Raw genomic sequence first — 14401 nt, forward strand, 5'->3', positions numbered from 1 at the left:
TTGACGATTTTTGACTAACTTTGGGTAGGAATAAAAGCCACCCAAAGTAGGGCATTTTAATATTGACGATATTTGATCAACTTTGGACAGGAATAAAATTTCTTTAGCGTAGTTTTAAATTTTCATACATTTTTAGACAAAAAAAAGTGTTTAAAATAAAGAAACAACGCCCTTCAATTTTGTTTTGGTGATTCCTTTACCTTCTTTATATTCTCTCAGATTCTTTCCGAAAAGGTTTTGAGAAATTCACTAAACACCATACATGCGTTTTTGCATCATCATTAAGATAATATATGGAAATATTGGAAAAATATAAACTACCTGTTGGCATACATAAAACGTTATGAAGCCCGAGTGTTGGATGTCTTTTTACACGCTTCTTAATTTTTCGATCCCTATCTAAAATTTCTCGTTGGAAAGCCGTCAACTTTCCCTTATTTTGAGCCACCAAATATGCAACAATTTCATCATGCATATCTTGTTGCATGATGCCTCCATTACGCTTCCCCTCCTCAGATTTTAACTACTCTTCAATTTTTTTAGTTGGTTAGTTAGTTAGTTGATTGATCGAGTGGGAAACTTTCAGAAAACACCTAGCACAAGAAAAAACATCAGACAACAAATAGCACAAAGCTGACCAAAAGGCACTTTTTTCAATACAGTGGTTTTCTTATACTTATAGTAAAATGTTTCACTTTATTTTGTCGCAAATAATTTCTTTATTTCTTGCAAATAAAACACTTAAAAAATGCTCTCTTTTTTTCAATCAGTACTGTAATTTTTTATACATGCACCACATAGGGCAAAAACTTTCAAAGTCAGGCGGCTAAAGCCAGATAAATATTTTCGCCCGACTTTGTATAAGGCCCGACTTTGGGCGGGACAAAGGGCACGCAGTACTTTTTTGTTTTGGTTCTTAACCGGATTAATAAAAACGCCGTCCTGTTTGAAAACGGGACATCCCGATCTTAAGCGCTTCATCACAGTTAAAAGACGCCAATAAAGTAGAACAACCTACCTCGTTCCAAGGCTACCTTGCATTTTATTCTGTCCAGGACGATAACAAATGACATATCTCATTTATTTCTAAATGTAGATAAAAGTAATTCTTCTCGCAACTCTCAAAAGCTCTGAAAATTTCCTTACCGCTACACTAGACTGGTAACGTTGCGTATGGTACACACACTTACAGTCTCATAAAAAGAACGGTGACACGAGCCCATTCCAGAATTCTGCTGGCAAAAGCCGCACAAGAATAACTTTTAGTTTGTAAAGATTACAGCAAGGCGCACCATAACATGCGAAAATCAATTCAAAATACGTTTTGAATTTTTACATTTCTTGGCCGTATCATCATAAAAGATGAACAGAATACTTTGCGTTTTAGCCTTAAAGTCTTATATAATATTGGCTATTTTTAATTCTTTGCGATGTCAAAGTTTATGTTCCTTGTTTTAAACAGTTCTCTCTTCTTCTTTTATATTTCTGGCTCTAAATACCATGTTGACTACCCAGCCTATGGATCAAGGAGTCATTCGTTCTCTTAAAGCTAAATATCGTTCGCTTGCTGTTAAAAAGCAGATCAATGCCTTAAAAAAGGGAAGAAGATTGCCTAAATTTTCAATTTTAACCGCTATGCGTACAAAAGGAATTTCCTTGCCGAAAAAACATTCAAAACTGTTTCCAATGCCATGAAGTTCAGATAAATCGCTTGAAAGGGCTTTATATAATGCGGATTACCCTTTGTGTGATAGAAGATTTGCTGGTATCAAAATGACAGCCGACGAGCTGGTTGATGTTGATTTTTAGATCTCAGTTCAGGGTGGCCACGGAATTTGGTAAATTTCCATGACCAAAACCGTTAAGAGAAATTAAACCCCTAAATTAATCAATTATCAAACAAACCATAAATTTCATTATTTAGAGAACAACTTTGCTGAAAAAAGTACAAGTACTTTTCTCAACATGATGAAAAACAACAAAATCGTGTCAAAATATAAAGTACATACAGAATATTCATATAAAATCAGAACTTTAGAAAAAAAATAAACTAGAAAAACAACAAATATCAACTAATATCCTAAATAGAGTCTGTGAGCATTGACGTTACTTTTCTTTCTGAAGATCCTTAGTTAGCTTCTCCACAGCTTTATCTAGTTCAGCTATGTTAGCTTCCTTTTCGGTGACCTTCCTTCTAAAAGCATTCGCTTTAACTAAAAAGATCATGTTCTCAGCTTTGTAGCAGAGTTTTTCAATATCCGTGTTCAGTGCATTGATGGATGAGATTAATCTTTTCTTGTGGTTTTTAACATTGTTGATTTCGTCTGTTATTGATTTTCTTTTGTTTGATTTCTTTTCTTCTTTGACTTTTCTTTTTTGGTCTTCCAGATGTGTTCCGTATCTTTGTCTGGCAGCTTTACAACTTTTTAACAGACCATTACTCAATTGATACTCATGCAAATCCACATTGGATGATTGTAGGTGGTCATTTGGCTAACAATAGATTTCTCTTGAAGATTCTTAATCAACAGTTCTATAAAGATACTAAATCCCCGTTCAACAGCAGATTGACTGTGTGATAATGTGAAGATCACTTTACAGAAGGCCCATAACGCTTTTTGATCTTTGAAATACGGCCTTAGGAATTCATCCACTCTTGATTTGCTGAAATCAAATTGCACAAACTCTTCCTTAGTAGGTGCGTCGAGCGATGACAAGAATTTCTCAAGCTCTTCTTTTGCCGAATCTGCCACAGAAGGCAACACATGATCAACCTGATGAAGCTTTTCAACCAGTGATATAAACTGACTTGTAGCTTTCTGTTGGTTCTGTACCATATTGACTGGTGATAATGAGGAGGAGCATCGAACGATAAGATACTTCAAGGGACTTCTCTCTTGTAGCTTCAATATCAGATTAGTTAGAAAAGCCACACAATCTTTTCGGAACTGATGTTTTACCCCATCTGTTATCTCTTTTGACCGCAAGATAGCCTTTACAGCTGTGCCTGTGTTCACCATGTCAACTGGCAATCGATTCTGGACCTCCTCAACATCAATGTTAATAAGTTTATGAGGAGTATTCGCTTCAGTCATAACCTCCTTACGAATAAAAAGCTTCATGATTTTTCTAGTCATTCCCTCAAGCACATCACTCAAGAAAGGAACCATTGGATTATCTGATTGGAAAGCAACCAAGTAACATTTCAGGGTCGTTGCAATATTCTTGAAAAAGGTAAACTTTGCGACCATAAGTTTGTCCTTATAAGCAGCCAATAGAACATCATAGGATTTGCACTTTGGCCGTTTGCTTTTGCTGCGACTCTCCCAATACGACATAACTTTGACAACATTGTCCCACAATTCAATTGCTCTTGCTGCTACATCCACGTCCTCAATCCATCTTGTGGCGCAAAATCTGTGAATTAAATCGGCAAATTTTCTGAACTTAAACGACGAAAACAAATACTGTTTTTAGACTTTTAAGGAACACTATTTCTATTAATAAATCCTCTAAAACCAGAGCTATCTGTTGCATTCAGAAAAACTATTCGAAACATGGTAAATAATCGATAAAACTTCCTGAATAGTACTACTAATGAATACTGAAAACATTCTTTACTTTCTAAGAACAAATATATTCCTGTCCCATGCTACAAGCTAGAACTATGCTAGGAGTCCCTTCCTTAGAAGAAACATTGATTGAAAACGATTTTACCACACAGATTACATCAATATAAGTTATCATTGCTTGTAAACTAAGCAGTCACATGATATAATGTATAATAAAACAAATTTATAGTATAATAAAACCAAACACAACTATGTTATATTGCAACAAAGCTTGACAATGAAACTGTTCAAAAAATTGAAATTAAGTTTTCTTGAAATTTATGCTACAAAATATAAACTGCAAAAATATTTAGCCAGTCAAAAATTTAGGCTGTCAAGGAAAAAAGGTTCCATGACTTTTGCATGAAAATCCTGTTTTCCATGACATTTTCCAGCCCAAATAAAATTCCATGACTTTTCCATCATTTCCAGAAATTCCATGACTTGTGGCCACCCTGTCAGTTGCTGGCAAATTAAGTGACGAATAAAAGCTTGTGGTGATGCCGATATCTTAGACGAAGGAGACCTAGACGAAGGACCTAGGCATTACTGCGCGTTGTTTTTCCTCTCTTGTGTATTTTCCTAACCGAATGTTAGAGTAAAATTTCAGGAACTCGTGGGTTATTTCCATTTCTTTATTTCGATTCTCCTCTAGATGTGCGCGAGATCACCTGTTACAACTCGTCTTGAAGAGAACGACATGGCCGATGTTGATGGCCAGCCTGTGTCGGTGAATATCCTGAAGATTTTTCACTTATGAGAGAGGTGTTATTGCAGACCTAGATTACTTGGGTAAAGTCATTGATTATCTTTTTATCAATTATGTTAGTCTTCAACGCGCAATTTTCATTTCTACTGCCTCAAAATAATAATAAATTGCCCCGTAATCATCGAATTTCATTATTTAAATAAAGTATTTCCTTTAGGATAACAAAGAAATATGCCCATATCGAAAAACGTCATGCGCCAAACTAACATGCCCTATACGAATACTAGTGTATTTTTTGTTATGTGAGTAACCAAGGGAACTCCATAATGTTAGGGGTCTGCTAAGAAAAATACTAATTGTAGAATTAAAGTAGGAAAATATGCCAATTCACTGTGTACAAACCATGTTTAATTAAGTGAACCTTTATATCTTCTTTGGGGGACGGGAAGGGAGGGGAGGAGCAATCATGTCGTGAACCCAGTAAAAAAAATCCTGCCATTTAAAAATTTCACGATCTGTTCCACAATATTTTCTTTCCAAAATTACTTCGCCAAGGTTGTTAATCCGTGTTCAACGACTGGCTGAGACTCGAAGTAAAAATTATACTAAAAAACCCGTCATAAGTAAAAAAACAAAACAAACTCACTTGTTGAAAGTGACGGCGTGTTATTTTACTTTTAATAACAAACTACAATACCAAAATATGAGTATATCATGATTCGATGAATTGATAAGACTTAACAATGAAAAATAAGCCATTGAGGTTAAGAGACAAAATGTTAAGCTTAAAAATATGGTAGGGCTGTTTTCACTGGGCATGAAGCAGATACGCAACAGCTCAAAAACTTAAAATTTAGTTTTGAAAATTAATTATCGCCTAATCGTTGACCGCCACCAGGAAAGCCTCCTCTGCCGTCTGGTTGTCTTCGTGCTTGTGGTGCTTGTCCAAACCCAGATACACCCCCTCGTCTGTTTGGTAAATAGTTGTACCTAGAAAATCAAAATGAAACACTGTCACAACACGAAATTCTTAAATATCTTCACATTTTTGGGATTTGACAACGCCGTTAACAACAACGACGACAAAGACGACGGCAAAAACAACAACAACAACAGCAACCAGACGACGACGACGAAATAAAAATAGCCATTAAAGTAAATTAATTTTAGGGTTTCCGCCAAACCTCATAACTTTTTTACATATATTTATCACTCTCCAGAGAAAAACCTTGAACACATTGACAAGCCATCACTCTGTCTTAAAGCCTTTTAAATACTTTCTTCACATAAATATTTCGCAATATTTCTTTCGTGCGTGTGTGCTAATTAAAAAGGGAGAAACTTCAAATCCTTGCACGTGATAAACAACACTGCAAGAAACGCTAGTATTAAGTCATCACATTTTAGTGGCCAAATTTTTGACAAAAGGAGAATCGAGAAAATTAATAAGGATATCCGTTTTCAAAAATTAAATTTCCAGATTTTTGCAGAAGATAAGCTATATTGCAGGAGTTTTTTACCTTTTTCGTTTTCGTTCGACAAAAACAGGCATTGTAATAACGAGAGAAAAAAACGTGAACGGTTCCCGTAACTTGACGGTTAAAAAAACAGACCTAAACAAAAGGATTCAGAAAAAATTATTTTCCAGGACATTGTTTCATTTTAGAAAGTTTTTAAGAGTATATTCTACTTCTAGGAGTTCCCAGGAGTTTCAAGAAGTTTCCAGCAGTTTCAAGAAGTTTCCAGCAGTTTCAAGGAGTTTCCAGGAGTAATGGGAATCCTGTTAATACTCGCAAAAAAATACGAGAAATAATGATCAGCGAAAATAAATGTTAGCAAAATGTAACTTTTTGCGCAATTCGATAACGTGACACAAGCACTTGCTGATAAACTTACAGTATACTGGGTGTTGAGAGCAGCCTTCGTCCTCCAAAATCCTGTGGGTATTTAAACATTAAGAAAAAGTACAAGTGACCAACAAATATGCCAGTGATTTCCATTACGCCTCTACAAAATAAGAGAAGTCATGTCACTATAATATTGTACGATCTGCATATTCGGTAACAAAAAAAAAACAAGGTCAGGTAAAGAAATAGCTGCATTTTGATAGCCACTATACACGTTTTTTCTTTAATTGGAATATGCTTTATAAGAATATCAGGCTGTGGTTTAAGATTAAAAACAATAGGTCAATTGTTTAGAACAAAAGAGAATTAAGAATAATGACCAGCCTAGTTAGAATTTGTGTATTCTTATAAAAGCCACAACTTAAAAGTAATTTGATCCTTTAAGAAAAAGAAACAACTGGTAAGCAACAATCACTCTGAAGTAAATAGAAAAAGAAAAATAGAAAGAGAAAAAAAGAAAAGGAAGCACAACTGGAATTATAAAAACAGTTTCAATTAGCGCACAATAAACAAGCCTATCTGAGGCCAAGCAAACACGTGAATTTTATCACTGCTGATTTTATCATATCATATAACTTTATCACTGCTTTGATTTGCTATAGCTAAAAATAATTTTTGTTTACATGGTAACTGGTTGTACGGTAACCAAAGTTTAAAAATCACAAAAATTGTTTTTCCTATTACGAGCATATTAGAGACAATTTTAGCGATTTTTAAACTTTGATGAAAACATGATATATGAATGTTGCTAAATTATAAAAAGGGAAGTAACTGGATTACTGTGAAAAGATCTCCTGTCTTTTTCTACACTAAAAGTTCAGCTGTCATAAGAGAAAAAGTCCTCATTTACAACAAAGCTTACGTTCTAAATCCTTACCCTTGTCCAAGTATCATATTAAATGCTGCAAGAACCCAAGGTAAATACATTGCCTGAAATAAAATAGCATTTTAACAATGAGTGTCTTTTTTTTTACTTTGATTGACCAATTCTAAGTTACGTAATAACAAACAACAGTACTCACTTTAAACTGTGTTCCAAACCAGAATTGGACAATCTGGTCCTTGTTTATTTGACACCATATATACAACACACTTAAAATTAGTGCATCCATCAACAACTAAATATATAGACAAAATACTTTAAAAAAGGTTTCGCATTTTTGGCCTAAATCACGAAATTTAGGCCCTGTAAAACACTTTGAAAAGGAATAAACGTTTATTCCGTCAAAATATATTGAAATAGGTAATTCTTGCAATTTTTTATTTCTTTGAGGATATCTTTATGAGATGAAAAAAATCCTTTATATTACATCCTAATTGTTTAAGATTTCGTATAGTAATTTCTTTTTTTAAATCGATTCAAAATCTTTTGATTCGATTTTTTGAACTCGAAAAAATTTCCTTCTTTAAAGTAATATTCTAAAATAAGCTTTTTTTAACACATCATTAACAACCAAAACTTTGCAATAAGGGTGTTATACATACCATTAATTTCATTGCAAATCCTAAAAACTGTGGCAACGAGTTAAGGTTGTATTTCTACAAAAAAAATAAATTTAACCATATGTACGACCCTAACCTGCATTGGTTCATAACTATTGATAATTACAATATGCATTGTATAAGTGTGTAATTAATATTCTCTTAGTAAAGCTGAGACCTGTTTGATTTCCGAACTCTAGAACATTTACCAGATACATCTTTTCTAAATGGATTATTTGAATGATCCAACTAAGGGTTGTGGCAACCCTTTAAGTTGAATCATTCAAAAAGGTTTTATAGGGTCAAATTTGAAGAGATTTGAGGACTTTTGATGAGAATAATTTTTTGAGATCAAAGTATATTTTTGAAAAAAAAAAGATGAGAATATTAGAGGTGATTGTCATGGTAATGTCATGAGTATAGGATAGATTTTTACCGCACCCTCCATGAGGAAATTTGAGAAGAAAGTTGTTACAAAATCTATTTTTGAAGGAGATTCAAATAGTTTATAGAGACATTTCAAAATTAAGGAGAATTGAGGAGTTTTGAGGTGTGGCAACACTGAACTTTCCTTGAAATTAAATCACAGAACATTATGAAAAAAGTTAAAGAGAACTAGTCACTAGGCTGTGAAAATCAACAAGGATTATAAAAATAAATCGCATTGCTATATCTGCCAAATATATTTGGTATATACATCCTTAGCACAAAACCAGCTTGCGTTATAGACAGATAAAGTATTATAGAAATGAACTCTTCCTGTATAATTAGAACAAATGTGATATAGGAATGTTTACAAGAAAAGGATACAATTAATGATATCGTATTAAATATCAGCAGAAATAAATAATCTGCAGGTCTGCCATCAAACACGCCTAAAAAATAATTTAAAATTGTAAACTATAAAATGATTATGACAACACAGAATTAGAAAAGAGTTTTTCAGTAAAACCACTCATCGTGTTTACACGATGTTTGTATATTTTATACAAAATAAAGCATAGTTTATAATGTCCAACGCAATTTTGTTGGATAAAAAAAAGGAAACAAAAGAGAGCTTAAAAAGGAGAAATGTGTGAATTTTTCCAATGACTTTTCAAGGACTTAGGATAAAATGAGAAAATAAAAAAGTTTTTGTTATAAAAGTTGCAGCCTATATGTGTCCCATTCTCCGTGAGTACATGCAGCACTAAAAAAGTGTTTCATGAAAAGATTTGATGCAAAAATTTTTTTCATCAATTTTGCTGCATTTCATAAAAAATATGTCCAGCAACAAAGTGCAACAAAATCGCATTAAAAAAAAATGCATCAGAATCTACCATTTACACTCATTTACACTCATTTAACAATTAAAAACAAGTTAATATTCTTACCCGACTCTAATCTTGTAGAGTAATTATACAAAAAGTAAAGGTTGATAAGATAATGAAAACCAGTATTTGGACTCAGTGGAAAGTACACGATTGATGTAAACAAACGCCATATCTAAAATTTAAAGGCTCACAATTACAGTTTACAAAATAACTTGATACTTACTAAATAAGCTGAATCAAAAAACTTATTTCCAGGGTTGAAAATATTTAATACAGGGTGTATCATAATCACATGTGCAAGTATTCATGGTAAATACTAATTGTAATTGCTAAATATTAATTGTAATCGTTTGAATATTCTGCTACTGACCAGTTTTGATGTTGTACTTGCAAAGTATAAACCAGTCAGTATCCATTTTATTAACTGAGTGCACCTCGTCTGAGAAATAGTTTTTCTCATGCACACAAAAAATTCCAACCTATTATATTGAGTTGTTATTTTCAAGTCATCACAGAAGAGAAAAAATGTTCGATTTTGATACTTTTGGAATTCAAGATCTTTCAATTTTAAGCTTTCGCAAGTACACAAAACAAACTTGAATCACTGTTTATGTAAATAGAATTAAATGAAAAGATTGTTTTTAGGGAAGCAATCGTTATAGAAAATCTGTTTTTTATTTGTTTATTTTTTTTATGGTATCATTGTTTAATACCTTCCCAAACGTGTTAGTACTGGCTCCATGCTCCACGTAAAGCCATATTTTATTGAGCTGACTGTGAAGAAATCAAATCATTGGATTTTTTCATACTAACTGTTTTTCTAACGGTCAGGTAATAATTTACATTATATAAACTGTTTATGTATGGTATATGTTATACAAGAAATATGTTGTAAGTCAAGTTTTTGCACTACAAAAACTACCTAAATTCTCATACCTGAAATTTGTAAGCAACCAAAGAAAAGTCAAGTATCATATAGTATGGATTCAACAGACCAATTCTCCCAAGAAGAGGAAACACAATGGACAGTCCAAACCACCATCTTGTAATTATTGGAATGGAACGAAACCAATCACCAATATCACTGTCAGGCATTTCACAATCAATTTGTTGTTATATAATTACATATATAACTAATAAAGAATGTAATTTAAATTAAAATTTTAGAAATTACATCCACAGAAACAGCATAAATTCAATTCTAGAAAATCAGCTCTGAATCAAGTGTACATCTGCTTTGCTGAAATGTATCAGAAAATATATCTCCTTCCAGGAGGCAATGAAGGTGCCAATAACCTGCAAATGCCCGCCTATAGCTATAGTGAAAATTACATCCAGAAGGGGATTAAAAGAAAGTTGCTTATAATTTCAAACATTGCAGAACGCAGTGAGACAATAAATGAATGATCTTTTATAGCATTATTTTTTTAATATCTGTAGGTCAAGCAACCGTAATGCAATTTGGCCAAAGGACACGTTTAAGCAAATTGTAGCTTTTTAGCTATCGTACATGTCAATAAATCCCATATAAATTGCAACTCTGGACAGTTTGAATAATCTTAATAATTAGATCTTACAAATTATTTAATACAATTTGATAAGCTCATCTGTAAATGCACTTTTTACAGCATACAGCTTTTATTAGCACAGGATTTTTTCTAATCAGAGTTGATTTTCTAATTAGGGACAAATGTTTATCAACCCAGCTACATGACTCTATACATCAATAGTTTAAATATACTATTTACTGCTCCACTATAAATGATAAACAGGTGGTTATGCCATTGCAAAATGAGTTACTTGCATTATAGTTATTGCACTGAAGAGGTTATTGAGTTTGGATCTCACTTATATATGAAGCTTATATATAAAATAAATTTTATTCAGGCTTAGCTGTAATAGCTGCAACAAAATCTCATAAATAATAAACTAAGAGTACAACGACAAAATAGCACCTTTTTTCTTGACAAATTTCGACAATAAGCTCAGGCGTGTTGCATTTCAGTGGGCCTATTTCAGGAAGGCCCAGGCTTTTCCGGGCAGTTACAAACGAAGACCTTGAAAAAAACCAAAAGCCTGCGGCCGCCCTCACATATACGGCGCCATTTTCTAACTAGTTTTTAGGACCGATTTTGAAAAATACACTTGAATTTGATTAATGAATAAAGTTGTCTAGGCCCTGGACAAAGTTAAGCAATCATTATATTTTTGTATTTATTCCCTTTTAGTCGCATGGAGTTACTTAATCTTTGTATTATACACTGCTGCTGATTTGTTCAGCAAGCTTTGGCAGACATCACAAATATTTGCTGTTAGAGTCAAATTGTTAGAGTAGAATTGTGGCGCCGTAGATTAGTGGTTATAGCTCTCGTACTCTGTGCGGGAGACCGGGGTTCGATTCCTCTTGACGGCGATTCAACATGGGCGAGTGAATGTTACCATAGCCCCGGGTTAACCCAAGCCATGTGAGGGAAATTGGGAAGATGGCACACTGTGTGGGCCGTTGGATGTTGCCGGGAGTTGTCTAGTAGAGCGCGGGCTCTAACTGGGTCTGCGTAGCTCAAAATGAGCATTAAATACTCTAGGACTCTCCATCTACGCCATGGCCCCTCCTGGAAATAATAGACAGGGTATATCCCTCGATATTTGTGAGGCTAGCCATGTAAAATATGCACATCTATCTATCTATCTATCTAGTCACCTGACCGACCCTATTTTTTTAATCAAAATTTTTGATAAATACTGAGTCGGAAAAGCTAGAATGAAAAAAAAATATTATGTATTTTATGAAATTATTATGAAAAAAAAATATTATATTATAATACGTTTTTGTCTACCCACAGCCATTACCCCACACCATTATTATTGTGCTTTCCTTTAAAATGCGAAAAGGTTCCTAGAACTAGTTGAAAACACCGCACGGAAACACCATTTAAATAAGGTGCCCATCATTAAATATCTGCGGTTAAATGGTGTGCGTTGATGGCTGGATGGTTGGATACAATTTTTCAAATTTTTGAGTTATTACTCTAACACCACATAGCTATATATTTGTGACATCCGCCTTATCAGACAAGGAGCAAAATTTTCCCACATCTTGAATATGTCTATAACAGGAAACTGTGCTGTGGTTTCTCTACATCCTAACGCCACATACTTGTGACAGCTGTCTTTTACTTTAAACTTAGTTTCTTACATTGTTTTACCATGCATTTTAAGAAATTGGAAACTATTTTCATTAAAAAAAATATGGAAACTGTTTCCATAGATGTGGGTCGCCACTAAGAAATCGATCGATTTAAGAAAGAAAGAAAAAGTCAAATTCATTGGAAACCCTATAAAATAGAAATGCTAAATAAACAGTTGTTTTCTTTTCACTTCCTTCTTTTCTTAGCAGCATTTGTTTAGTGTTTGCCGCAACAAGCTACCATTTTTGAAATAAACGTACGGTCCTCGGGAATGTATGTCGTGTACAAAACGTCACCAGAGAGGGCGAGAGGCGGGCGTGAAGGGGGTGGTCTGGACGAGGAGGGAGCGTGAAGTTACCTTGTTCAGAGAGAGAAGGAGGAGAGAAAAATAAGTTATTGCTGTTTTTTAATATTTTTTATGTGATTTTTTAGAAATAAAGAAGAAAACTAACTTCGTTCGACTTTTTAACAGCATACGTCATAAAATTCATTTCCTCATATTTTGCTGATCTTTGTGCCTATTGCTAAATTGATTGGCATTGCTTGTTTTTTTATGATCCATTAAAATTATTTGCTTATATTTTTTTAATATTTTTGTTTACATTTTAAATTGTTTTTATTCATCTTCGTCATCTTCCGTGATTAGAGCTACTTCCATTTGATAGAAATCTCGACTAGGGTGAGATTTCAAATCCTCTTCAGATGTAAATTTTTCGACGCTGCTCTTCACTGAGGAGTTACAGTCCAAAGTTACATCACTCGTCGAATGCGCTGTGTTTGACAAATTGTTAATAATTTCATCTGGCTCCTCGTTACTTTCATTAAAATCAGTAACACAAAAATCCACTTTGACCTAAATATAAAAATAAAAACATTTACGCATTCAGGTCATTTGATTTAGTCCGACAGTAGAAGATGGAAAACTTAACAAGCGCCTAAATCAATAATCAGTAATTTGCAAAATCGTCCCCAGGGCATTTTGTCTGTTTTCTGACATCGGGATCGGCGTCCCAATGTATAAAAAAGGGACAACAGGCGCTGAAAACGAGGTTGAGTAATTTTATCTTGGCAGTATTTAGCTTAATGTCTTCATCATCCTAGGTTGTCTTTAAATTTTACTTTCATTAAACTGGATGATTATCATCAATCTCGTTCTCCGTTGCAAACAAAAACACGAGTCGATCGTTTTTTAAAAGTGCGTATCTGTGTCAATACGCAGATACGCGGTGAAGCTTTTATATGATGCTCGAAAATTCTCCTTGTTTATAATTTCATGTCTAAGTATATGCGTTGAATTTTTTTATTTTGAATTATAAATTTTCTGTATGTATTAGTCGTGGCCCGTGGATAAATCCACGGCTCACCCGTCCTTTATTTACCGCATTTCGTGTGTCTATCTATTGCGGTTACCATTTTTGCGTGAGAGACATACGTATTATAGTTTTAGCAAGTAGGACTAGCCATACCACACCTTATCTTTACAGTTGACGCTTTTATTTTCTTTCTCATATTCTTCTTCTTCTTCTTCGTAGCTTTCACAAACATCTTTATTCTTTCCTCGCAAACGTTGATACTCAGCACTAGATTTGACGCTCGACGCTAAAAATATGTCGTAAAATTCTTCCGGTCGTTTTTTCTGGCATTCACATTGGCATTTTTTCAAAACTATATCTTTCGCTTTCTCGCTGCGTTTTTTTTCTCCCTTCTTAAACATCGGTAGTAGTTTCCCGCCACAAGTCGCTATGTTGTAAGAACGATTAGATGTATATCGAATTTTAAACCCAGGATATTCCACGTACGCAAAATGCTCGTTAGTTTTACAATTGTGGTTTATCGTGCACTTCGATGTTTTGTAGTGTATATCGTTGATATATTTCGCAGACAAACTCAACAAGTTGTCGTAACGTGTCTCATCCATCGTGACTATGCATTCTGTTTGTGTCTTCATCAAGATTGTTGTTAATTTTGTGAAAACATGATATTGTACAAGTGATGCTAATGCAGTGCCATTTTTTTCAACTTTCTTTTTTAGATTTCCGTTTTGTATTAGAAAGACTTCATAAAAAGAGATGTCTCGGTAAGGGATAACTCGAAAATCGAAAAAAATACGCTAAAATTCAACCTGAAGACAGAAGATCTCTTATACCGTGTTCTAGGAGGATATATTTTTATTTTAAACTACCAGTGTAAG

General features: G+C 33.8%; 2 protein-coding genes across 2 annotated transcripts; both read right to left on the bottom strand.

The window, feature by feature from the left end:
* Positions 1-4966: 4966 nt before the first annotated feature.
* LOC130613942 (derlin-1-like) lies at positions 4967-10178 on the bottom strand. The gene is made up of 8 exons (XM_057435316.1): positions 9959-10178; positions 9083-9194; positions 8520-8584; positions 7713-7739; positions 7250-7345; positions 7105-7157; positions 6217-6327; positions 4967-5310 (listed from the first exon to the last, which is right to left on the bottom strand). The coding sequence occupies exons 1-8, from the start codon at positions 10115-10117 to the stop codon at positions 5187-5189; spliced, it is 747 nt and encodes a 248-aa protein (XP_057291299.1). The 5' UTR covers positions 10118-10178; the 3' UTR covers positions 4967-5186.
* A 267-nt stretch (positions 10179-10445) lies between these two features.
* LOC130613943 (uncharacterized) lies at positions 10446-14354 on the bottom strand. Its single transcript, XM_057435317.1, has 2 exons — positions 13682-14354; positions 10446-13063 (listed from the first exon to the last, which is right to left on the bottom strand). The coding sequence occupies exons 1-2, from the start codon at positions 14156-14158 to the stop codon at positions 12827-12829; spliced, it is 714 nt and encodes a 237-aa protein (XP_057291300.1). The 5' UTR covers positions 14159-14354; the 3' UTR covers positions 10446-12826.
* Between the last annotated feature and the right edge of the window lie 47 nt (positions 14355-14401).

The sequence above is a fragment of the Hydractinia symbiolongicarpus genome, chromosome 11 (assembly GCF_029227915.1).
Source record: "Hydractinia symbiolongicarpus strain clone_291-10 chromosome 11, HSymV2.1, whole genome shotgun sequence".
In the NCBI taxonomy this organism is placed as follows: Eukaryota; Metazoa; Cnidaria; class Hydrozoa; order Anthoathecata; family Hydractiniidae; genus Hydractinia; species Hydractinia symbiolongicarpus.

Bases quoted from the DNA above. Each gene is read 5' to 3' on its own strand.
- LOC130613942 (XM_057435316.1), bottom strand. From the start codon at position 10,117: ATGCCTGACAGTGATATTGGTGATTGGTTTCGTTCCATTCCAATAATT. The intron at 7,740-8,519 runs GTATCCTTTTCT...TCGTTGCCACAG, and splicing joins TTAATACGATATCATTAATT to TTTTTAGGATTTGCAATGAA. The intron at 5,311-6,216 runs GTAAGTTTATCA...TTGATTTTCTAG, and splicing joins CTCTCAACACCCAGTATACT to GTACAACTATTTACCAAACA.
- LOC130613943 (XM_057435317.1), bottom strand. From the start codon at position 14,158: ATGAAGACACAAACAGAATGCATAGTCACGATGGATGAGACACGTTAC. The intron at 13,064-13,681 runs GTGTGGTATGGC...TTTTATATTTAG, and splicing joins GCGTCAACTGTAAAGATAAG to GTCAAAGTGGATTTTTGTGT.